This window comes from Coregonus lavaretus (assembly GCF_964263955.1).
Source record: "Coregonus lavaretus genome assembly, chromosome: 10".
Taxonomy (NCBI): Eukaryota; Metazoa; Chordata; class Actinopteri; order Salmoniformes; family Salmonidae; genus Coregonus; species Coregonus lavaretus.
Window position 1 is genome coordinate 6687017 of NC_139997.1, and position 24963 is coordinate 6711979.

The 24963-nt window shown below is 41.2% G+C and overlaps 2 protein-coding genes across 2 annotated transcripts in view; both read right to left on the minus strand.

The window, feature by feature from the left end:
* The window catches only part of LOC311135709 (semaphorin-4D-like), a 74327-nt gene extending 63958 nt beyond the window's left edge, over positions 1-10369 (minus strand). The window contains exon 1 of the mRNA XM_084169731.1: positions 10263-10369. The gene's annotated coding sequence lies outside the window, so the exon portion shown is untranslated. The remainder of the gene's footprint in view (positions 1-10262) is intronic.
* A 5194-nt stretch (positions 10370-15563) lies between these two features.
* On the minus strand, positions 15564-21292 carry LOC311135520 (cyclin-dependent kinases regulatory subunit 2). Its single transcript, XM_084169530.1, has 3 exons — positions 21114-21292; positions 16710-16837; positions 15564-16487 (listed from the first exon to the last, which is right to left on the minus strand). Exons 1-3 carry the CDS (start codon positions 21206-21208, stop codon positions 16444-16446), a joined length of 267 nt encoding a protein of 88 aa, XP_084025656.1. The 5' UTR covers positions 21209-21292; the 3' UTR covers positions 15564-16443.
* Positions 21293-24963: the final 3671 nt, after the last annotated feature.

Here is a 24963-nt window from a genome sequence, read left to right on the forward strand (position 1 = left end):
CAATCATTCTGGTATGATGAGCACAAAGCCTAAACCACCATAATGTTTTGATGCTCCATTGATCCTGGACAATTCATGTCACATGCATGGAAGTCACCGAGGCGATTTCATAGCAATATTTTAGATTTTCTAAAGTCGCTAAGACATGGCAATTGACAAGTGAATTTGAGCCTAGATGAGAAATCAGGAGTCGCAGTGCTGAAACGAGATCTGCCTCAACTCCTCCATATAAGTTGGCAGTTCTTATAGTAGCAACTGAACAGCGCAACTTCTCAAATAAAACGAGTCTTACATAAATCATACTGTACGTCAATACGAGAGCTCCATGCCAATAGAAACAAAGAAACTTGTATTATCTTTTTTTTGTGTGAAGAAAGCAGCTGTGCAGGAAACAGAGCTCAAATCTTCAATATGTAGCTTCTTATCATTTGATATGAAATCATATTTCTGCTAAATTGCAAGACAAACAGTAAAAAGGAATATTGAAGGATTCTGGAATGCAATGCAACACACATTATTCCCTGAAGGTTCCTACAACAATGTCATTGTGTCTGTTGCTAGGAGCAGATGCTCCTCATGTTTCTGTTCCAATAGGAAATGATTCAAGCCTGGGGATGTTGGGGTGTGGGTGTGGCAGAGGGGGGAGGTTGAGTGGGTTGCTCGCTCCAGAAGAAGCGGAACTACCCTCATAATCCTGTCGGAATGCAACATATTACCTAAAAACAGCTACAGTAGGTCCTCATGTTGCTCAGGTCCTTGATTGCCAGGGGAACTGAGGTAATTCATATGTAAAATCGGTGTAAAGAACAATAGGGTGTGTATGGACGACTTCATAGCACCGTTTACAGTGACCTCCACAGCTGGGGGTTGAGGGCAGCTCACAACTGCTCTGGACATTGCCAGTCTAGCCCGGAATTCAAACGGATATTAAACTATATCAGTTTGGTTTCCAGGCTATTATCGGGGACACACACAGAAAGAGACAGAGAGACAGAAGGTAAGCAACTGGCAGAGTAGCCTATATTGTGGTCCCCAAATCCAATAGACCCGGTTCATTGAATGACCTGATGCGGGCCGACTTACTGCAGCAGGAAAGCATCCGAAACACTGATCCATCTTTAACTTGGCCGTGTTCGGCACCAAGTGGAAGAAAAGAAGAAGGGAAAAAAGAGAAGACTACCTGAACTTGTCCAATAAGAAACGTGTTTCTGTTTCCCATTGCAAAATGTTTAAAAGTGATTTCAGTTGTGTACCCTAATGAACATGTCCTCCGCTTATTATTTACATTACTGGGTTTGCCTCACTGGTAGCAATAGAAAACCCTCTGTGTGCAAACGTCTTGTCCATGCCACCCCGTAGAGCCCTCGGTTGGAGGCAATTTGAGCACTCATAAATTCTGACAAATAGTCTGGTCTCACAGACAAGGAGTACAACTCATGACAAGCAAAACAAAACTCAATTTTTTTTGTTGGAACAAAGATCATTTTGAATGATATAGAGCATTCCATTTCAGTCTTATTCCAACTAGCCGTAAATCAATTACCGGTGAAAAGTCCCTAAAGTCTGGGTTGCGTGCTTCGATAGAATACTCTTGCTTGTGACAGATAACCTATGTAATTCGATCTAAACTCGTTTGTGAGTCCTGTGCTTCCAATGATGTTGTACACAGAGTGAACCTCAACGTCAAGACAACACACAGTACTCACAAAGACGTTTAGTCAACGAAAGGATTGCAAGCGTTCAAAACATCCTTAGCGTGCTTGAATTAAGCAGTCACTCCAAAACAATCTACTGCAATGAATAACCTTTCACCTTTCCTGACCTATATTCTGAAATAACAAGACCTTAGGAAAGGTTCTTGATATTGGAATTTAAGAAGTAAAACAAAATACCAGAGCAAAGTCAAAACAACTAATTTTTGCATCAATTACTGCAGAACGATGAGCAATGAGGAAGTCTACTGGTGGTGGGATAAGTTTCTCAAAACCATGTGAAAACACACCAAAAATAAATAAAATTAAAATAAAGTTTACTTCTCCTTTAAAATGGCAGAACTGTATTCTGATGGAGGCACAGAGTGTGACTACAGACTCTTCTCTTCCCTGGAGTACCTGACGCTCTATTGATGAGCTCTGAAAGCACTTGGCACAAGTCAACACAGCCCTTCTGTTGACAGACAGGGTCCTACATTGTCTATTTGGGTTCACTGGGTGTGCTGAGAATCATAAGTCATCAATGATATTCAAGATGTTTGAGTAGACAGTTCATAAACGTCAACGGTTTCATGAACACGATTCGAACCAAAGTGACCGAAAGCTGTCATCATATACTGTCCATAACCAGCTGATTAGTCTGTTTTCCAATGCCTTGGACTTGGTTCGTCAGATGTCGGTTTCATGTACCTCCACTGTTTATGAACAGCTATAAACACACAGCTTTGTTAAACATTACTACTACCACCACCTCAGACACTGTTTAATGATCGTCTGCTGGATGGTAAATGTTCACAGCAATTTCCGGTCCAGCTCTGACAAAGAGCCAGAGCGACAGGGCCAGAGGAACGTGCAAGTCCACCATTATATTGACGAGGTCCGGGTGGCTGCCATGCCTCATATGACCCAACACAGGACTGGAATCTAATTTGATGAGGCAGAATAATTACTATATTGAGGCCTCAGGGGGGGACTTCCAATCAGACAGACAGGCAGAGGATAGCATTCCGTCAGTGGGTCTTCAAGTATTGTAATTCAATGTTCAGAGTAATGAACATTTGATGTATAAAATAATAAATGTAGTAAAAGATGAAATGAATGAGGTACATAACAGATGTATTCATACAACGAAAGCATTTTGTTGCCTGTCTGTCCTCAATGCAAGGACGCATTTCTCACACTTGATAACTCATCCACAAGGTATATTACCTTCTGAATGTCAAATCAAAACAGGTGTAGACCTTACTGTGAAATGCTTACTTACAAGCCCTTAACCAACAATGCTGTTCAAGAAATAGAGTTAAGAAAATATTTGCTAAAAAGTAACATGAAAATTACAGAACAATTACGAGGCTATATACAGGGGGTACCAAGTCAATGTGCGGGGGTACAGGTTAGTAAAGTGACTATGCATAGATAATAAACAGCGAGTAGCAGCAGCGTAAAACAAAGGGGGGGGGGGGTCAATGTAAATAGTCCGGGTGGCCATTTTATTAATTGTTCAGCAGTCTTATGGCTTGGGGGTAGAAGCTGTTAAGGAGCCTTTTGGTCCTAGACTTGGCGCTCCGGTACCGCTTGCCGTGTGGTAGCAGAGAGAACAGTCTATGACTTGGGTGACTGGAGTCTTTTACAATTTTTTGGGCCTTCGACACCGCCTAGTATATAGGTCCTGGATGGCAGGAAGCTTGGCTCCAGTGATGTACTGGGCCGTACGCACTACCCTCTGTAGCGCCTTACGGTCAGACGCCGAGCAGTTGCCATACCAGGCGGTGATGCAACCGGTCAGGACGCTCTCGACGGTGCAGCTGTAGAACTTTAGGCCTAACATTCTACATGACTATGTTGTTGTTGGCAGACAGTGCCCAGTGTTCTCCACTATCAATATCTCCACAGGCTTCACATTTGACTATAAGCTAAGAGTAACACAGTCAACTGGGTGGCAGGTAGCCTAGTGGTTAACAGCGTTGGGCCAGTAACCGAAGGGTTGCTGGTTTGAATCCCCGAGCTGACTAGGTGCCCTTGAGCAAGGCACCTAACCCTAATTGCTCTTGTAAGTCGGTCTGGATAAAAGTGTCTGCTAAATTACAAACATTTAACTTCCAAATGTATTTTCATTTTCCTATATTTGCTGGCAGGCTCCTGGAAAAGCATAGCTATAGGCCAGTGGTTCCCAACCAGGGTTACTAGGACCACTGCTATAGGGGACATTACCTTTAATGGCTTCGCATTGATATGTCTCAACTGGAATAGTTTCTCTCTTTATCCTACTTCACTCCATATCACCCAGGAGATCTGCTGAAAGAGTAAAAAGATCAAGCTTTCCCAGTAACAAAAATGACTATCATTATGAAAACTATGATTGATGTGTGTGTGTCAGCAGCAGTTCTCACGCATAGGCAGGCATTGATATACAACAGGTCATTCCAACGTGTATGCGCTTTGGTTCGACCCTAGCCTGGAAACCCGACGATGAATTTCATTGAATTCTACTTCTGGCATAAATTAGCGTTTGGTTCACAACTACAAACCAGAATGTTAGATACATTTATATTTTAACTTACTTTACTGGTTGTCCATGTGGTCCTTTTGCAGTTAAGAATGTGAGACAATATATCCACAGGAAAGTATAATTACGTCAAGGTTTCTAGGGGCAGGACACCTGACAGTCCTTCTGCCTGCTCAGGTCAGAGCCTCATTCTCTCTCCAAGTGGACAAGAGTGATAGTATTTGAAGCTATGTGTTATACAGTCCTTTGCTTTTGTCACCACCTCCTTATTTAGTCAATATTATTATTGGGCTTGTGCTAGTCCTCATTCATTCTCATGCTGTTTATTATGGACAGTATATTCATTCACATCTCTTCTCTGTACAGAACCACATCCATCTCATATGTCCTCTGGAAGTTGCCTTATTCCTGTCAGTGAGTCCCAACTGGAGCACCACTCTTTCACTGGTAGTGCATTCAGAGTTCCATCACCTGAAGCATGGCACAATATGAAAATACATACATGAGACGCATGCATACTTGCCGAGTTCGTGCACGTGTTTACATGGTTCTGTGCATGCTTCAGGTGATAGAAATCTGAACTCACTACCTGCTGTAAAGTTAGTTAAAATATTGTATTTAACATTCTGGCTTGTAGAGGTCGTGAGAGCGAACTTTACTGATCCAACCGCTAATTTATACCAGGCATTGAATCCAATGCAATTCAACGCTGGGTCTCCAGGCTAGTTCAACCAGTGCCTTCGGAAAGTATTCAGACCCCTTGACTTTTTCCACATTGTTACATTACAGCCTTATTCTAAAATGGATTAAATCAAATAAATTCCTCAATCTACACACAATACCCTATGACAAAGCGAAAACAGGTTTGTAGAAATTTTTGCCAATGTATTAAAAATAACAGAAATACCTTATTTACATAAGTATTCAGACCCTTTGCTATAGGCTCGAAATTGAGCTCAGATGCATCCTGTTTCCATTGATCATCCTTGAGATATTTCTACAACATGATTGGAGTCCACCTGTGGTAAATTCAATTGATTGGAAATGATTTGGAAAGGCACACACCTGTCTATATAAAGGTCCCACAATTGACAGTACATGTCAGAGCAAAAACCAAGCCATGAGGTCGAAGGAATTGTCCGTACAGCTCCGAGACAGGATTGTGTCGAGGCACAGATCTGGGGAAGGGTACCAAAAAATGTCTGCAGCATTGAAGTTCCCCAAAAACACAGTGGCCTCCATCATTCTTAAAATGGAAAAAGTTTGGAACCACCAAGACTCTGGTTGCCTGGCCAAACTGAGCAATCGAGGGAGAAGGACATTGGTCAGGGAGGTGACCAAGAACCCGATGGTCACTGACAGAGCTTTAGAGTTCCTCTGTGGAGATGGGTGAACCTTCCAGAAGGACAGCCATCTCTGCAACACTCCACCAATCAGGCCTTTATGGTAAAGTGGCCAGACGGAAGCCACTCCTCAGTAAAAGGCACATGAAAGCCTGCTTGGAGTTTGCCAAAAGGCACCTAAAGACTCTCAGACCATGAGAAAGAAGATTCTCTGGTCTGATGAAACCAAGATTGAACAATTTTTTTTTTTTGGGGGGGTTAAATCAGCTTTAATATTTCAGATTGTAACTTCCATCAATGTAATTGTCTGCATTACTTCCAATCCCCCATGTTTTTTTCCCCTCGCACACATACACATACACACACACACACACACACACACACACACACATATACACATATCCTTTTTAAAATAATATTTCCCTTTATTACTTTCCAACCCCACCACCCCTTCCCCAGTTGGAGTAAACTAGTGAACAACAACACTTAGGCCTCTACTTCCAGCCCATACATACTATATACATTTTATGGACACAGTCAAATTCTACAATAATTACATTTTGTTTGTTTTTACTACTGAACTTCCTCTGATCATTTTTCATGATGTCCAGCCGGTTTGCTTCTATATGCCATATTTTTCTAACTGTGCTCTTTCACAAAAGCTCTCAACCTGTAACTTATATACTTATTATGGACACAGTATGCTTTACATTAGTTATCTTGTTGTTATTAGTCCCATCCTTCAGCTCCATTCAACACCTCCCATCTATCTCGTAACACCATCCATATTGGATTTCTATTTTCCATATATTTTTCAACTGTACTGTTTTAGAAAAGTTCTGAACCTTTCTATTCTCATTGTTTCAACAGATCAAAAATTTAATATAAACATTTTTGCTAAAAGTATTATTATATTATTGATCGATTGACTATGACTTTTCAGATCACCCAGTAGTGTTTTCTGAAGGGTTGAACTCTTTGGCCTGAATGCCAAGCCTCACGTCTGGAGGAAACCTGGCACCATCCCTACGGTGAAGCATGGTGGTGTTAGCATCCTGTTGTGGGGATGTTTTTCAGTGGCAGGGACTGGGAGACTGGTCAAGATCAAGGGAAAGATGAACGGAGCAAAGTACAGAGAGATCATTGATGAAAACCTGCTCCAGAGCGCTCAGATTGGGGTGAAGGTTCACCTTCCAACAGGACAACGACCCTAAGCACACAGCCAAGACAACGCAGGAATGGCTTCGGGACAAGTCTCTCAATGTCCTTGAGTGGCCCAGCTAGAGCCCGGACTTGAACCCGATTGAACATCTCTGGAGAGACCTGAAAATAGCTGTGCAGCAACAGTCCCCATCCAACCTGACAGGGTTTGAGAGGATCTGCAGAGAACAAGGGGAAAAACTCCCCAAATACAGGTGTGCCAAGCATGTAGCGTCATACCCAAGAAGACCCGAAGCTGTAATCACTGCCTAAGGTGCTTCAACAAGGGTCTGAATACTTATGTAAATGTTCTATTTCAGTGTTATATTTTTTTATACATTTGCAAAAATGTATAAAAACCTGTTTTTGCTTTGTCATTGTGGGGTATTGTGTGTAGATTGATGAGGGGAAAAACCTATTTAATTCATTTTAGAATAAGGCTGTTACAGTTGAAGTCAAAAGTTTACATACACTTAGGTTGGAGTCATTAAAACTCTTTTTTCAACCACTCCACAAATTTCTTGTTAACAAACTATAGTTTTGGCAAGTCGGTTAGGACATCTACTTTGTGCATGACAAGTAATCTTTCCAACAATTGTTTACAGACAGATTATTTCACTTATAATTCACTGTATCACAATTCCAGTGGGTCAGAAGTTTACATACACTAAGTTGACTGTGCCTTTAAACAGCTTGGAAAAATTCCAGAAAATGATGTCATGGCTTTAGAAGCTTCTGATAGGCTAATTGAAATCATTTGAGTCAATTGGAGGTGTACCTGTGGATGTATTTCGAGGCCTACCTTCAAACTCAGTGCCTCTTTGCTTGACATCATGGGAAAATCAAAAGAAATCAGCCAAGACCTCAGAAAAAAGATTGTAGACCTTCACAAGTCTGGTTCATCCTTGGGAGCAATTTCCAAACGGCTGAAGGTACCACATTCATCTGTACAAACAATAGTACGCAAGTATAAACACTATGGGACCACGCAGCCATCATACCGCTCAGGAAGGAGACGTGTTCTGTCTCCTAGAGATAATATGCCATTTAGCAGACGCTTTTATCCAAAGCGACTTACAGTCATGTGTGCATACGATGATCGTACTTTGTTGGTGAAAAGTGCAAATCAATCCCAGAACAACAGCAAAGGACCTTTTGAAGATGCTGGAGGAAACAGGTACAAAAGTATCTATATCCACAGTAAAACGAGTCCTATATCGACATAATCTGAAAGGCCGCTCAGCAAGGAAGAAGCCACTGCTCCAAAACCGCCATAAAAAAGCCAGACTACGGTTTGCAACTGCACATGGGGACAAAGATCGTACTTTTTGGAGAAATGTCCTCTGGTCTGATGAAACAAAAATAGAACTGTTTGGCCATAATGACCATTGTTATGTTTGGAGGAAAAAGGGGGACCTTGCAAGCCGAAGAACACCATCCCAACCGTGAAGCACGGGGTGGCAGCATCATGCTGTGGGGGTGCTTTGCTGCAGGAGGGTCAGGTGCACTTCACAAAATAGGAGGAAGGAATATTATGTGGATATATTGAAGCAACATCTCAAGACATCAGTCAGGAAGTTAAAGCTTGGTCGCAAATGGGTCTTCCAAATGGACAATGACCCCAAGCATACTTCCAAAGTTGTGGAAAAATGGCTTAAGGACAACAAAGTCAAGGTATTGGAGTGGCCATCACAAAGCCCTGACCTCAATCCTATAGAAAATTGTGGGCAGAACTGAAGAAGCGTGTGCACGCAAGGAGGCCTACAAACCTGACTCAGTTACACCAGCTCTGTCAGGAGGAATGGGCCAAAATTCACCCAATTTATTGTGGGAAGCTTGTGGAAGGCTACCCAAAACGTTTGACCCAAGTTAAACAATTTAAAGGCAATGCTACCAAATACTAATTGAGTGTATGTAAACTTCCGACTTCAACTGTAGGTAACAAAATGTGGAAAAAGTCAAGGGGTCTGAATACTTTCCGAATGCACTGTGTATATACCCTGAATTGCTGATGCTATGTATTGGCCATTGAGAGGCTTTGAAGCCACCGGCGGCCATATTGGCACTCCTCATTAGGAACAGTCCTCCATAGGAATGAATGGAATTCTACAGTATTTCAATGAAATGTTAAGGCCAAAATTATATTTACATTTACATCTTAGTCATTTAGCAGACGCTCTTATCCAGAGCGACTTACAGTTAGTGAGTGCATACATTATTTTTTATACTGGCCCCCCGTGGGAATCGAACCCACAACCCTGGCGGTGCAAAACGCCATGCTCTACCAACTGAGCTACATCCCTGTCGGCCATTCCCTCCCCTACCCTGGACGACGCTGGGCCAATTGTGCGCAGCCCCATGGGTCTCCTGGTCGCGGCCGGCTATGACAGAGCCTGGATACGAACCAGGATCTCTAGTGGCACATTCGGGAGACCCAAATGTATTTAAGTATTTTTTTATACTTTAAGGAAAATCTTTTTACATTTTTTAAATATTAATTTCACATAATATAATTTAAGTATGCATTAAGGTGTCTAATAGAATAAAAGTGGCAAAAACCAATGTAGACATTAATACATGCATTTCTATAGCTTCCAAATATGTTTTACAATGGATAAGAGCGTCTGCTAATGTAAATGTAAATGTGTGGAGTGCTAAAGATGGAGGCACGGTAGCTTCAACAGAGCCCCCGCCCCCTTCCCATCAGCCATCTAGTGTATATAATTATGTAAATCATTAAGTTCAACCACTGTAACGTGGATAGGCTATCCTTCACTCCATTTCAATACCAATATTTTGTTGTTCAAATGAATGAGCGACCTTGATTTATGCGTGCATCGCTAGCAACCCCGGAATGACACTGAGAACTCATTAAAACATGGAGAGAGATTTTAATCGTTAAAAGTCTCTCGGCTAAATAATAACACTACTCTCACGGAAACAATTTTACGGAAACTTTGTAATTTAGATGAGGCGAGACGCTGCTGTGGCTACATTGTAACAAACGTGTATTTGCAATAGTTTTAATATTAAAAAAGCACGAAATCATTTTAAGCCTTCCTTCGAAATGATTTAGGTGGTGATGACAACCTGCACACGAATTTAACGTTAGTCTGATAAAGTGTAGTCAACAAACTTGTACTTACAGGAAAATCGACCTTTCAGAAGCATTCATTAAATGTACCTAGATCGCAAACTTCAAAGAAACATAGTAAAGCTGTAGTAAATTCGCTACAAAAGAAACAACCTGTTGTAAACTACATATAACAAGTGCAGGGCGAACTAAAAGCTCCAACCCCTCATATTTAGTCATTGCTCTAACCCTACTTACTCACTGAGAGAACAGAATGCATGACCGCAAGGCAAGCTCAGATACCAAACGGATAAATAGCCATGCAACAACCGCAGCAGATAAAGTTACAACAAATGCTCAATACAACATCTCCGTATCACGAATTAAACGGTGCATTGATCTAAACATTCAATCAATGTTTGACTTACTTGGTAAAAAAAATATCCTCTTTGTCTTTCTTTGGTCGTTAAAATAGTTGACCGTTGTTGCAGGAGCTTGTCAAGTTTTTAGTCGCTATCGCTCGCAGCATGGCGGGTGTGACCAGTGTGTGTGCTGCTTCGAATCTAAAAATCCTTTCTCAGCAGCGATATCAATCGAGATAGAGAGGGGGGTGGGACAGGGAAAATAATTATGCAAACAAGCAAGGTAGGTAGGTATCCAGAGAGCACTGATGCCGCTTGCAGCTGGAGAAAGAGGAGAGTGGCACAAATGCCTGCTGTTGTTACCCATTTTATACAGTCCATATGATTGTTACAAATAATATTATCTCTGAAAGTTATTGTGATACATATGATATTATCTCTGAAAGTTATTGTGATACATATGATATTATCTCTGAAAGTTATTGTGATACATAGGCCTAGCATATAGTGCTGTTTATTTAACACCTTTACAAAAAAAAAAAGATAATTGAGGACAGAGTAATTTAAATGTTTTAGCACATTACATTTAGAATAGAACAGAACAGACTCAAACCTCCAAATGGACATGGACTCACTCATGTCTAGATTATACCCTTGACCAAAACTGGGGGGAAATCCTTGGACAGCAACTCACATATATTCTACTGAAGGGCTTGGAAAGGTCATTGTTAGGGGTCAAAGGTTATGTAACATTTCCTCAAATGGAGCAGTGAATCAAAAACACAGTAAAGACAGACAAACCATCCCTTGTCTTATTGTCCAAAGAAGGGGGCGGAGAGGGCAGAGTGCCGGGGGGTTCCAGCCCAGACTCCTTCAAGTGGTGGCTAGAGCTACATACAATCACATCTTTCAGCCGTGGAGCTTCTTTTCTTGATGAAATGTGGTCGTGAACAAAGTACTGTCGAATGCAGCCATTTTTACAATAGCCTATCTAAATGCATGATGATTACCCCTCAACCCTTAGCTTAACTTAAATGCCATGAATTGCCATGCTCTCCGTCTGTATAATATTAGTGGGTGATGGCATAGTATTCCTATATATCTTTTAGTTTAATGGTCAGAATATACAGTACATGTTTTCCTTCTACATTGATTTTCAGCTAGATCTTCATGACATACATCTAAACTTAAATGTCACATTATCTTTCTTGACCTTTGTCTTTACGACTTAGGTCCTTCTCATGTTTTGAGAAAATAATTGTAGATGTTGCCTCTAAGTCAGAAGTATGATGATGGTAAGATGTAACCCCTCTGTTACACACTATCATTGAGATGTACAGTAAGTCATATAACCTAGTCCCATCAGAGTTCTATCAGTCCCTGCAGTATCTAGAGCAGAGGAGGCTGGTGGGAGGAGCTATAGGAGGATGGGTCATTGTAATGGCTGGACTGGCATAAATGGAACGGTATCAAACACATCAAACATATGGGAAACACGTTGGACTCTGTTCCATTTATTCCACTCCAGCCATTACAATGAGCCTGTCCTCCTATAGCTCCCCCCACCAGCCTCCTCTGATCTAGCGCTTACTTTAAATGACTCACTGTGTTAGTGGTACCCTAAGTCCTGCCCAAAATGAATATAAAAAGCAGCTGTGGTATTCTTCATTCACCATGTGCCATGTGTTGGTTAAGAGAAAACAGGTGACTATGGAATGTTTGTTGGAACCAGTCCCCACATGCAATTAGGAGTCTGCTGATTTGTACAGATGTGCTTTCTAGAATCTAGATCCCTCCCATTGCATTCTAGATCCCTCCCTGTGCATTCTAGATCCCTCCCTGTGCATTCTAGATCTCTCCCTGTAGATTCTAGATCTCTTCCTGTAGATTCTAGATCCCTCCCTGTAGATTCTAGATCTCTCCCTGTAAATAATAATAATATGCCATTTAGCAGACGCTTTTATCCAAAGCGACTTACAGTCATGCGTGCATACATTTTTACGTATGGGTGGTCCCAGGGATCGAACCCACTACCTTGGCGTTACAAGCGCCATGCTCTACCAGCTGAGCTACAGAGGACCACAGATTCTAGATCTCTCCCCCACATATAATAATAATAATAATAGGCCTCCTGTAGCTCAGTTGGTAGAGCATGGCGCTTGCAACGCCAGGGTTGTGGGTTCGTTTCCCACGGGGGGCCAGTATGAAAAATGTATGCACTCACTAACTGTAAGTCACTCTGGATAAGAGCGTCTGCTAAATGACTAAAATGTAATAATAATAATAACTTATTCAACTTTCACAGCGCTATTCATTACATAAAGAACCTCAAAGAGCTTTAAAACAACACAAAAAATACAAGCAATTTAGAAAACAACAACATAATTCATGAGATGGAAGGTCATGAGAGGGTTGGAAAGTCCATGGCTTGAGTGATCATCGGAGGGAGGTGGTCAAAGGGGAGAGCAAGCAAAGATGGTCTCTGGAGCAAGTCCAGGGGAAGGCAGGCAGCACGGTGTCATCAAGGTGACTTGCTGTCCTTGCCGTCTGTGTGGCTTCTCCATAGTAGGACTCGGATGAAGTTTGAGCTCAGCCACTGCAGTTCATGGACTCCGTAGTAGGTGTTTCTTTAATACAGAAACATCTAATTTACATAAATATTCACACCCCTAAGTCAATACATGTTAGAATCACCTTTGGCAGCAATTACAGCTGTGAGTCGTTCTGGGTAATTCTCTAAGAGGTTTCCACACCTGGATTGTACATTTCACCGGTGATTCTTTTCAAAATTCTTCAAGCTCTGTCAAATTGGTTGTTGATCATTGCTAGACAACCATTTTCAGGTCTTGCCATAGATTTTCTGATAGATTTAAGTCAAAACTGTAACTCGGCCACTCAGGAACATTCACTGTCTTCTTGGTAAGCAACTCCAGTGTATATTTGACCTTGTGTTTTAGGTTATTGTCCTGCTGAAAAGTGAATTCATCTCCCAGTGCCTGGTGGAAAGCAGACTGAACCAGGTTTTCCTCTAGGATTTTGTCTGTGCTTTGCTCCATTACATTTTGTTTTTATACTGAAAAACTCCCCAGTCCTTAACGATTACAAGCATACCCATAACATGATGCAGCCACCACTATGCTTGAAAATATGGAGAGTGGTACTCAGTAATGTATTGTATTAGATTTGCCCCAAACATAACACTTTGTATTCAGGACAAATAGTTAATTGCTTTGCCACATTTTTTGCAGTTTTACTTTAGTGCCTTATTGCAAACAGGATGCATGTTTTGGAATATTTTTATTCTGTACAGGCTTCCTTCTTTTCACTCTGTCAAGTAGGTTAGTATTGTGGAGTAACTACAACGTTGTTGATCCATCCTCAGTTTTCTCCTATCACAGCCATTAATTAAACTCTGTAACTCTTTTAAAGTCACCATTGGCCTCATGGTGAAATCCCTGAGCGGTTTCCTTCCTCTCTGGCAACTGAGTTAGGAAGGACGCCTGTTTCTTTGTAGTGACTGGGCGCATTGATACACCATCCAAAGTGTAATTAGTAACTTCACCATGCTCAAAAGGATATTTATTTTTACCCATCTACCAATAGGTGTCCTTCATTGGAAAACCTCCCTGGTCTTTGTGGTAATTAGTAACTTCCCCATGCTCAAAAGGATATTTATTTTTACCCATCTACCAATAGGTGTCCTTCATTGGAAAACCTCCCTGGTCTTTGTGGTAATTAGTAACTTCACCATGCTCAAAAGGATATTTATTTTTACCCATCTACCAATAGGTGTCCTTCATTGGAAAACCTCCCTGGTCTTTGTGGTTGAATCCGTGTTTGAAATTCACTGTTTGACTGTGGGACCTTACAGATAATTGTATGTGTGGGGTACAGGGATGAGGTAGTCATTCAAAAATCATGCTAAACACTTTTATTGCGCTGTTAAACATTTACGTCATTTAGCAGACGCTCTTATCCAGAGCGACTTACAAATTGGTGCATTCACCTTATAGCCAGTGGGATAACCACTTTACAATATGTTTATTTTATTTTATTTGGGGGGGGGGGGGGGGGGGGGTAGAAGGATTACTTTATCCTATCCCAGGTATACCTTATTAAACCTAACCTTTGGAATGACTTTGATAGCAACAGTGAATCTATTTAGTTTAAGTGGAGATCTGTCAACAATCATTCTCATGATAGCACATTGGTAATAGTCAGTGACAAATATCATAACTAAACAGGGCTTGGTTAAAACCCTGGATGGCAGACCAAAGGGTAGCTGTAGATAGATCACTTCTGCAGTAGGAGGTGCTGCCCACCCTTTTTTTTTTTTTCCCTTCTGATAGTGGATTAAATCTAATGTTGTTTTAAATGTAGAAATTCAACATATTTTATACAAGGATTGTCTGTTGATATTTGGTTACCATGATGACATAATGCTGTAGTTTTAAAGTTCATCCTCAAAACGAAATGATGGTAGGTTATGATGATTCATACTGTAATGACAGGGTCCCTCTGAAATACTCGAAACGCTTTTAAAAATATTTTCCACTGTTTAAAAGCCGGATCATATTATATATATTTAATAGAAATAGTTATTCTGCCACAGCCATCTGGGGGAATTCCAGATATGAACTAGAGACCAGACCATGCTAAGTCTACGTTGCCTGCACTCTCAATAATATGAGCACTGCACCCACAGAAAGACAGTCACAATGTTCATAAAAGCAAGACAATCAAAAGTGCATTGGTAGAGAGGAAATGATCAATCCAGGGTTTACCTACTCAGACACATAAGGGTGCTGCACGATCAGCAGTTGACCTCTAACGACATAAAGCATTGCCTATATACATTATTTTGGTAAGTTATTTATTGTGCCATTAAATTAAAGATGAAAGTCTACACTTCAAGCACATCTGGATCGTTTCCTTTCAAATCCATTGTGGTGGCGTACAGAGCCAAAATGATGCAAATCGTGTCACTGTCCAAATTCTTATGGACCTGACTGTACATTCTTTTGGTAAGTCATTTATTGTGAAGTGAAAGCTGTCTGTATTTCAAATCATCCTCACATGCCCACCGCTGTGCCAGCCACCAATACACTGGTTCTCAGCAGTTATATCCACCAGCAGTATTGTAGTCAAACATAGCCATCTAAATGATGGTACACCATCTATGACCATGTCAAAGTGGCATCCTGCATAATGCTAAATTACAGTGTTTCTTTCTTCTTCCTACACCTCAACATTGGACAAGTATGTACCAATGAGTTCCTATCTTCTCTGATGCCCTATTTTAACCGGTCCTATAGCACCATCTCATGGCCAAAAGCTTACAACACAAAATTCTACAGGACCAAGTAAACCATTTCAAAATATATATTTATTCTCATCAAAAGTCATGACATTCAAAAAAGACAACAGCCAAATGCCACAGGTTGATTTAGGCTCAAAAGGTGATAAACATTTAAATCTTCCTTCATACCATTCTGTTAAGTGATACCAAGAAATGGGGCTGGTTGTCAATCACAAATGATCCGTTTTGCATTACAGACTGATCACATATCCTCAGGTGGTTCATGAGTGGTGCAGTTCAGAGGCTGTGCGGCTCTATCAACAGTTTTGATCACTAATACGTGAGCAGAAAAATAAACGTGTGGCCTGGCTGGCTACTGCCTGCACGTCAGTGGATAGAGGTACAGTGAATAGAAAACAAGCACTTTGTGGAGAACCTGGAACAAGTACATTATACAGGCAAACACCACCTTTACTGTGCTTTCAATCAGAGTGGATTTTTATGTACAAAAGCTAGTCAATACCGTCTGGTGCACCTACTTATAAATCCATTCAGTTACAAAATAGAAAACACAGTACATATCAATAGTCATAGAAAAGTGAGCGTATGGAGCCATTTGTGAAGGTCATACAACAATTATATTAAAGTGATAGAAAAAACAACATGTTTATTTCAACACTTGATCAAAAGGGTTGATGTCATCGTAGGCACTTTGGTATTAGTGTAGTACTTGTAGCAACATATTTGTGACGTATATCAACCCTTAAATTCCACAATGCCACAGTGACAGACAGTACGTTCACCTCTTCCATGCAATCAGACTGAGCTTGGTTGCTGAGACAACTACAGCTTCATGCACAGCAGACAATATAACTTGGGTAGGGGAGCGAGTATTCAATGAATACCACAGAACGTTGACAGGAAGGAATGTTCTAAGGAATGCATAGATCAGTTCTTCGGAAGTGGTCGCCTAAACAGCAGAATGTGAGGCTCTGAAAGAATCGAAAAAAAAAAATATGTGACTTACAAATTACAAACCCTTTACATTTAGCCTATGCTTAGCCTGGTCCCAGATCTGTTTGTGCCGTCTTGCCAACTCCTATGGGTCACTCACCGTCAACGGAAAATTGGCAAGAAAACACAAGACCTGGGACCAGGCTATTTGCCTTGAGACATGATCAATGTGGCGTAGACAAAGCATTGAGGGTACAAACCAGGTTCATGGATCATATAGTGCACCCATCCAAGAGACTGCTGCACTCCCATTCGCCTCCACTCATCCTCAGACATCAGGTGGGATTTGGGGACTTGTTTCACCATCTCCCGCGGCAACACAACATGTCTGTTGAAAGAACAAGTAGAGCAACACTAAACACATTTTTACTGTAATAAATAACGTATTCAAAGTCCATATAGTTTGAATATTTTCTAAAAGTACTGGTTAGTGGTTATGTACTTTATAACCTAAAACCAGTGCGAGTTCATCTTTAGACTATAGCTAGCTAGGCCTATCCAACTGAATGGAACAATAAAAGATGCTAAGATTCAACGTTAGATATTGGTAGGTAACAGTTAAAGTAGCTAGCTAGACCACCACTTCCAATCATGGACCGGTAATCAATGGAATTATCAATTGAAAGCTGAAACTTCCAACTTTCATCAATGACTGTATGAATGGACAAAGCCATCGATCCCGTGACACCATTCATTCTTATGTGAAGACTCAATGGGAGATTTATGTAGACATAAAATGATTAGCTTGAGCTACTTCAAGAAATATTGTTGCAGGCTGGCTCAGTGTTGCCCCCTCTCATTGAGTGTCTCAAGTTAAAGGCTGACTGGAGTACTGCAGGCTACCATTAGCTACTAAATTATCCTTATAACTTCCTCTTTGTGGGATTTTTTAAATAATCAGGACATACATCTCGTGTAATAGAAGCAATTATTGGTTCCATGGTTGTCTTTGAAATTGTTATTAACACAAAGATTGACCACAAAGATTGCCTGCAGAACCGCGGTCGGCCTTGAACTTCGTGACTTCGATGAGGGCAGTAGTTAACCCCCAACTTTCACCAAGGGTGGTAAGCAGTAGCTCTAACACTGGGGTCCCAATATCTATGGTGCCTTGCAAAAGTATTCATCCCCCTTGGCATTTTTCCTATTTTGTTGCAATACAACCTGTAATTTAAATGGATTTTTATTTGGATTTCATGTAATGGACATACACAAAGTAGTCCAAATTGGTGCAGTGAAATTCAAAAAATTACTTGTTTCAAAAAAATAAAAAATAACGGAAAAGTGGTGCGTGCATATGTATTCACCCCCTTTGCTATGAAGCCCCTAAATAAGATCTGGTGCAACCAATTACCTTCAGAAGTCACATAATTAGTTAAATAAAGTACACCTGTGTGCAATCTAAGTGTCACATGATCTGTCACATGATCTCAGTATATATATATATATATACACCTGTTCTGAAAGGCCCCAGAGTCTGCAACACCATGAAGACCAAGGAGCTCTCCAAACAGGTCAGGTACAAAGTTGTGGAGAAGTACAGATCAGGGTTGGGTTATAAAAAAATATCTGAAACTTTGAACATCCCACGGAGCACCATTAAATCCATTATTAAAAAATGGAAAGAATATGGCACCACAACAAACCTGCCAAGAGAGGGCCGCCCACCAAAACTCACGGACCAGGCAAGGAGGGCATTAATCAGAGAGGCAACAAAGAGACCAAAGATAACCCTGAAGGAGCTGCAAAGCTCCACAGCGGAGATTGGAGTATCTGTCCATAGGACCACTTTAAGCCCTACACTCCACAGAGCTGGGCTTTACGGAAGAGTGGCAAGAAAAAAGCCATTGCTTAAAGAAAAAAATAAGCAAACACGTTTGGTGTTCGCCAAAAGGCATGTGGAAGACTCCCCAAACATATGGAAGAAGGTACTCTGGTCAGATGAGACTAAAATTGAGCTTTTGGCCATCAAGGAAAATGCTATGTCTGGCGCAAACCCAACACCTCTCATCACCCTGAGAACACCATCCCCACAGTGAAGCATGGTGGTGGCAGCATCATGCTGTGGGGATGTTTTTCGTCGGCAGGGACTGGGGAAACTGGTCAGAATTGAAGGAAAGATGGATTGCGCTAAATACAGGGAAATTCTTTAGGGAAACCTGTTTCGGTCTTCCAGAGATTTGAGACTGGGACGGAGGTTCACCTTCCAGCAGGACAAAGACCCTAAGCATACTGCTAAAGCAACACTTGAGTGGTTTAAGGGGAAACATTTAAATTTCTTGGAATGGCCTAGTCAAAGCCCAGACCTCAATCCAATTGAGAATCTGTGGTATGACATAAAGATTGCTGTACACCAGCTGAACCCATCCAACTTGAAGGAGCTGGAGCAGTTTTGCCTTGAAGAATGGGCAAAAATCCCAGTGGCTAGATGTGCCAAGCTTATAGAGACATACCCCAAGAGACTTGCAGCTGTAATTGCTGCAAAACGTGGCTCTACAAAGTATTGACTTTGGGGGGGTGAATAGTTATGCACGCTCAAGGTTTCAGTTTTTTTGTCTTATTTCTTGTTTGTTTCACAATAAAAAATATTTTGCATCTTCAAAGTGGTTGGCATGTTGTGTAAATCAAATGATACAACCCCCCCCCCCCCAAAAAAATCAATTTAAATTCCAGGTTGTAAGGCAACAAAATAGGAAAAATGCCAAGGGGGGTGAATACTTTCGCAAGCCACTGTATGTCCATAGATGATATTAAAGACAATGTAAAGGGAGGAAGAGGGATCGAGGCCAAAAGGTTGATCAGTAGGAAAGAAGGTCCAAGAAGTGAAAGCCTATCAGTGCTGCTGAGGTTTGAGAAGGTTTTGCCTGGCAAAGTACATATAGGATTCTTTAGTTTCAATATCAGAGAATTTGTCCCTTCCCCATTGCGGTGTTTTAAATGCCAAAGAACGGGACATGAAGCTGTTCAATGTAATGGAAGGAAAAGATGTGCCAAGCGTGGAGGGGAACATGATTATGGTGAACGTGGGAGCAATGTAAAGGTTGTGTTGTAATTGTGGGGGGAACATAGTGCAGCATTTGGTGGATGCCAGGTGCAGAGAGGCTAGAGATATAGAATGAGTCATTATGTATCATATGCAGAGGCTGTAAGACAGATTGGTGGAACTACCGTGTGGAATGTTGGAGCTTCCATGGCTGCTCCTGTACTAAGTGGACCTAACGTCGGGGCTGGTGTTTCTGCTGGTCCTGGCATTGTTTCGAGTTCAGAAATCTTGCGCTCTTGAATGTGCGGTGTTAAAGGACACTTTGATAATGAATAAAGTTTACTTCATATTTTTATTGGTAAGGTTATCAATACGACTCGGGTTGTGGAAAGCAGAAATGGCAGGTTGAAGGTTATGGTGGACACGGCAAAAGATATATTGGGGGTAACAGATGTTACTGTTGAAATAGTTGTTGACATGCTGAATAATCCTAAGGGTGGTGTTTCCACATGTGGTAGAAGTTAGTAGGGATGTATTCGTTTTTTATTTTATTTTCAAGGTAATACAGAATTGGGCAGATCATGATTGATCGTACATTCCACAGTAGGTGGCGGCATGCACTTAAACGATTGTTTGCGGACCGCCATGACATCACAGAAGAAGAAGAAGCTGTAGCTCCGTCGTTCTGCAGCGCGCCAATCCACCCACATGCTTGTAGTGGAGATCTGACGCATGCGCATGGATCTGGCGGTAATCAAACGTCGTTTATTTTGTATTTTGAAGAAATGACACCAGGCATATAGAGAAATGTTTGTCAAGACTCTACCTACATCGTCATATATTGAAGTCCGTCATTAATCAAAATTCCCTCAATGTGAGAACAGTGAGTACGCACCCGAACAACGTCATGGACCAGCGCTAACTAAGTAAGCAGAGTAGTAGTACAGATAGAACAATGAGACAGATATTTCACCGGATGTATAAATGTGAAGCATCCGGTTGGCGTTTCCACTCACTACCAAATATGGTGGTGAGAGGAAGCCCAGTGGCTTTCAGAGGGAGAAGATGGATTTTGGCCGATATTCTGCTCGATAAAACATTTAATCTCAATACAGTTCTGTTTCTAAAACTACAATCTGTTACGAACAGAGTGGACACATTTTTGTAGTCTTTACCAAAGTAGTTATAAATATATTTGGTAGTACTACTAGTAGCAGCAAAGATGGAAGAAGTCTAACTCAAATCGTTAACTACCTAGCTAGATAGTAACAGTTTACTGGAGTAATGTAGGATATAAGGAGGAACGACAGTCATTGATGTTGGTAGTTACGCCATTTTTGGTTCAGAGACAACGTTTGTTAGCTAGTTATTCGTGTGGTTTGCGTATTGCTGCCTTTCACAGTTTGGAAAGTGAAGTAGCTACACATTTTGCCCACAAAAAATGGTAATGGGGGGGGGGGGGTGGAGAGAGAGAAATTGCATCACCATCTAACTCTACATATATACCCCGTACCACTACCTTGGCCCTAACAGAACCTGGCTAATTAGATAAACCACACACGCGAATAGTAGCTACCGTTAGCTGGCTAGCAAGCCAAGTTAATACAGGAAGCGAACATACCTGTATTCATAGTGTTCGTCGTTATATTTGTCTGAGTAGTAGATTTGTTTGTGTGACATATTGCCAATAAAATAACTTGAAGACAGTATACACATACAATTCCACTGCACTTCGTTAGCAAGTATTCCACGAACGTCCCCACTGCTAGCTTTCTTGCGACACGTACGGCTAACCGATTCAAACCTAATGGAGGAAGGAAAAAAAAAAAAACCCGTACCAAGCCCCTGATTGGATAAAAAGGGATCACATGACCATAACTAGGCATGTGGAAGTCCGATGAGGGGAAAAACATGTCCATCCTAGGCAAATCAAATGCCTAAATTACACCATTCACAACAATAATATATTTGCGTTTCATCAAATAATTGTGATAGCTATGACAACAACAAAAAAATTTAATTCACTTTGCAGTTGCGTCCTGCAACATTGTAACGAATGCTGGAACGTACGCCTTCAGCAACCGTAGCACTCTGATAGCGCCTAGCAAGGTAGCTACGTTGTATCATATCGGAGAGGACGAAACTAAGCGAGAGGGTTTACTCCGCCAAAGATATGGAAATACTGACAAGATACATATCTCTCCGCCCTAACTTTGTCCACAAAGTGGCAAGGTGGGCTGTCTAGCTCCCGCCTATCCTTTATTTCAATTGGTGGATACATCTCATTATTGTAATCCTTTTTTTTATTTTTTTTATATATTCGATGAGGGTTGTTGATGTCAGCAGCCTGTATTCAATGGAGAGAGACGCTATGCTACTAGCCTCATATCATGAATATGCAAAGCCATCTCGCGACAACTCCGATATAAAGTATTTTTTCTCAATGTTGCCAGGATGTCACGTGTCCTATTTATATCAGTACACCCATAAAACTTACCATGCACTCACTAACTGTAAGTCGCTCTGGATAAGAGCGTCTGCTAACTGACTAAAATGTAAACTTAAGCATTACGAAACTCCTATTAGATCAAATAAACCTCACTTTCTTCCTCTTACTCTCTGACTCCGCTCAAAATCTGTCCACGAAAATAAGACCACGAAGTTAATCATTTTTGTATGGAGTTCAATGAGAGACTGTCGAGTTTGGTAAACGAAAAAAATTATGGCTTATTTGCTTCATCAGGTTTATTTTATCAAATAGAAGTTTTGTAATGTTTCAAGTTTCAAGTACAGTGGAATGCCTTTCTTGCAAGCTCTAAACCCAACCACTAATGCAGTAATCAAGTGCAGCAGCAGAGAGAACAGTCTATGGCTTGGGTGGCTGGAGTCCTTCATGATTTTCCGGGCCTTCCTTTCACACCGCCTGATATAGAGGTCCTGGATGGCAGGGAGCTCGGCCCCAGTGATGTACTGGACTGTCCGCACCATTCTCTGTAGCGCCGTGCGATCGAAGGCGGTGCCTTTGCCATACCAAGCATTAATGCAGCCAGTCAAGATGCTCTCAATGGTGCAGCTGTATAACCTTTTGAGGATTTGGGGGCCCATGCCAAACCTTTTCAACCTCCTGAGGTTATTTTGTTCCCAATAGAAATGAATGGTAAGTACAGTGGGGAAAAAAAGTATTTAGTCAGCCACCAATTGTGCAAGTTCTCCCACTTAAAAAGATGAGAGAGGCCTGTAATTTTCATCATAGGTACATGTCAACTATGACAGACAAAATGAGAAAAAATAATCCAGAAAATCACATTGTAGGATTTTTAATGAATTTATTTGCAAATTATGGTGGAAAATAAGTATTTGGTCAATAACAAAAGTTTCTCAATACTTTGTTATATACCCTTTGTTGGCAATGACACAGGTCAAACGTTTTCTGTAAGTCTTCACAAGGTTTTCACACACTGTTGCTGGCCCAATTTTGGCCCATTCCTCCATGCAGATCTCCTCTAGAGCAGTGATGTTTTGGGGCTGTCGCTGGGCAACACAGACTTTCAACTCCCTCCAAAGATGTTCTATGGGGTTGAGATCTGGAGACTGGCTAGGCCACTCCAGGACCTTGAAATGCTTCTTACGAAGCCACTCCTTCGTTGCCCGGGCGGTGTGTTTGGGATCATTGTCATGCTGAAAGACCCAGCCACGTTTCATCTTCAATGCCCTTGCTGATGGAAGGAGGTTTTCACTTAAAAATTCACGATACATGGCCCCATTCATTCTTTCCTTTACACGGATCAGTCGTCCTGGTCCCTTTGCAGAAAAACAGCCCCAAAGCATGATGTTTCCACCCCCATGCTTCACAGTAGGTATGGTGTTCTTTGGATGCAACTCAGCATTCTTTGTCCTCCAAACACGACGAGTTGAGTTTTTACCAAAAAGTTCTATTTTGGTTTCATCTGATCATATGACATTCTCCCAATCCTCTTCTGGATCATCCAAATGCACTCTAGCACACTTCAGACGGGCCTGGACATGTACTGGCTTAAGCAGGGGGACACGTCTGGCGCAGCAGGATTTGAGTCTCTGGCGGCGTAGTGTGTTACTGATGGTAGGCTTTGTTACTTTGGTCCCAGCTCTCTGCAGGTCATTCACTAGGTCCCCCCGTGTGGTTCTGGGATTTTTGCTCACCGTTCTTGTGATCATTTTGACCCCACGGGGTGAGATCTTGCGTGGAGCCTCAGATCGAGGGAGATTATCAGTGGTCTTGTATGTCTTCCATTTCCTAATAATTGCTCCCACAGTTGATTTCTTCAAACCAAGCTGCTTACCTATTGCAGATTCAGTCTTCCCAGCCTGTTGCAGGTATACAATTTTGTTTCTGGTGTCCTTTGACAGCTCTTTGGTCTTGGCCATAGTGGAGTTTGGAGTGTGACTGTTTGAGGTTGTGGACAGGTGTCTTTTATACTGATAACAAGTTCAAACAGGTGCCATTAATACAGGTAACGAGTGGAGGACAGAGGAGCCTCTTAAAGAAGAAGTTACAGGTCTGTGAGAGCCAGAAATCTTGCTTGTTTATAGGTGACCAAATACTTATTTTCCACCATAATTTGCAAATAAATTCATAAAAAATCCTACAATGTGATTTTCTGGATTTTGTTTTCTAAATTTGTCTGTCATAGTTGACGTGTACCTATGATGAAAATTACAGGCCTCTCTCATCTTTTTAAGTGGGAGAACTTGCACAATTGGTGGCTGACTAAATAGTTTTTTTCCCCACTGTAAATGTATTGTGTCATTTTGGAGTCACTTTTATTCTAAATAATAATAGAATATGTTTCTAAACACTTCTACATTAATGTGGATGCTACCATGGTTACGGATCATCTTGAATGAATCGTGAATAATGATGAGTGAGAAAGTTACAGACGCACAAATATCATCCCCCCTGTTATTGTAATGGTGAGAGGTTAGCTTGTCTTGGGGGTATGATATTATTACATTGTTATTTACCATTCATTTCTATTGGGCACAAAATAATTCTGAACACAGCCAAAACAAACAGAAAATGCATCCAGCAAGTTTGTAGAGTCACAAGCTTGATGTAATCATTGCATGCTAGGAATATGGGACCAAATACTAAACATTTAATTACTTTAATACACATATAAGTGAATTTGTCCCAATACTTTTGGTCCCCTAAAATGTACATAAAGTGCTAATTTCTAAACGATTCACCCGATATGGATGAAAATACCCTCAAATTAAAGCTGTCAGTCTGCACTTTAACCTGATAGTCATTGTTTGATTTCAAATCCAAACGTTTGGAATATAGAGCCAAAAGAAGAAAGATTACTGAGGGCACTGTAAGTTATCATGAACTTCAAAGGGTGTTGAAAGTGCAAGGTGATGAGCTTGATACTCCTTTTCAATAAAGTGAGCAGTTCTCCTTTGCCAACATAATCCATCCACCTGAGAGGTGT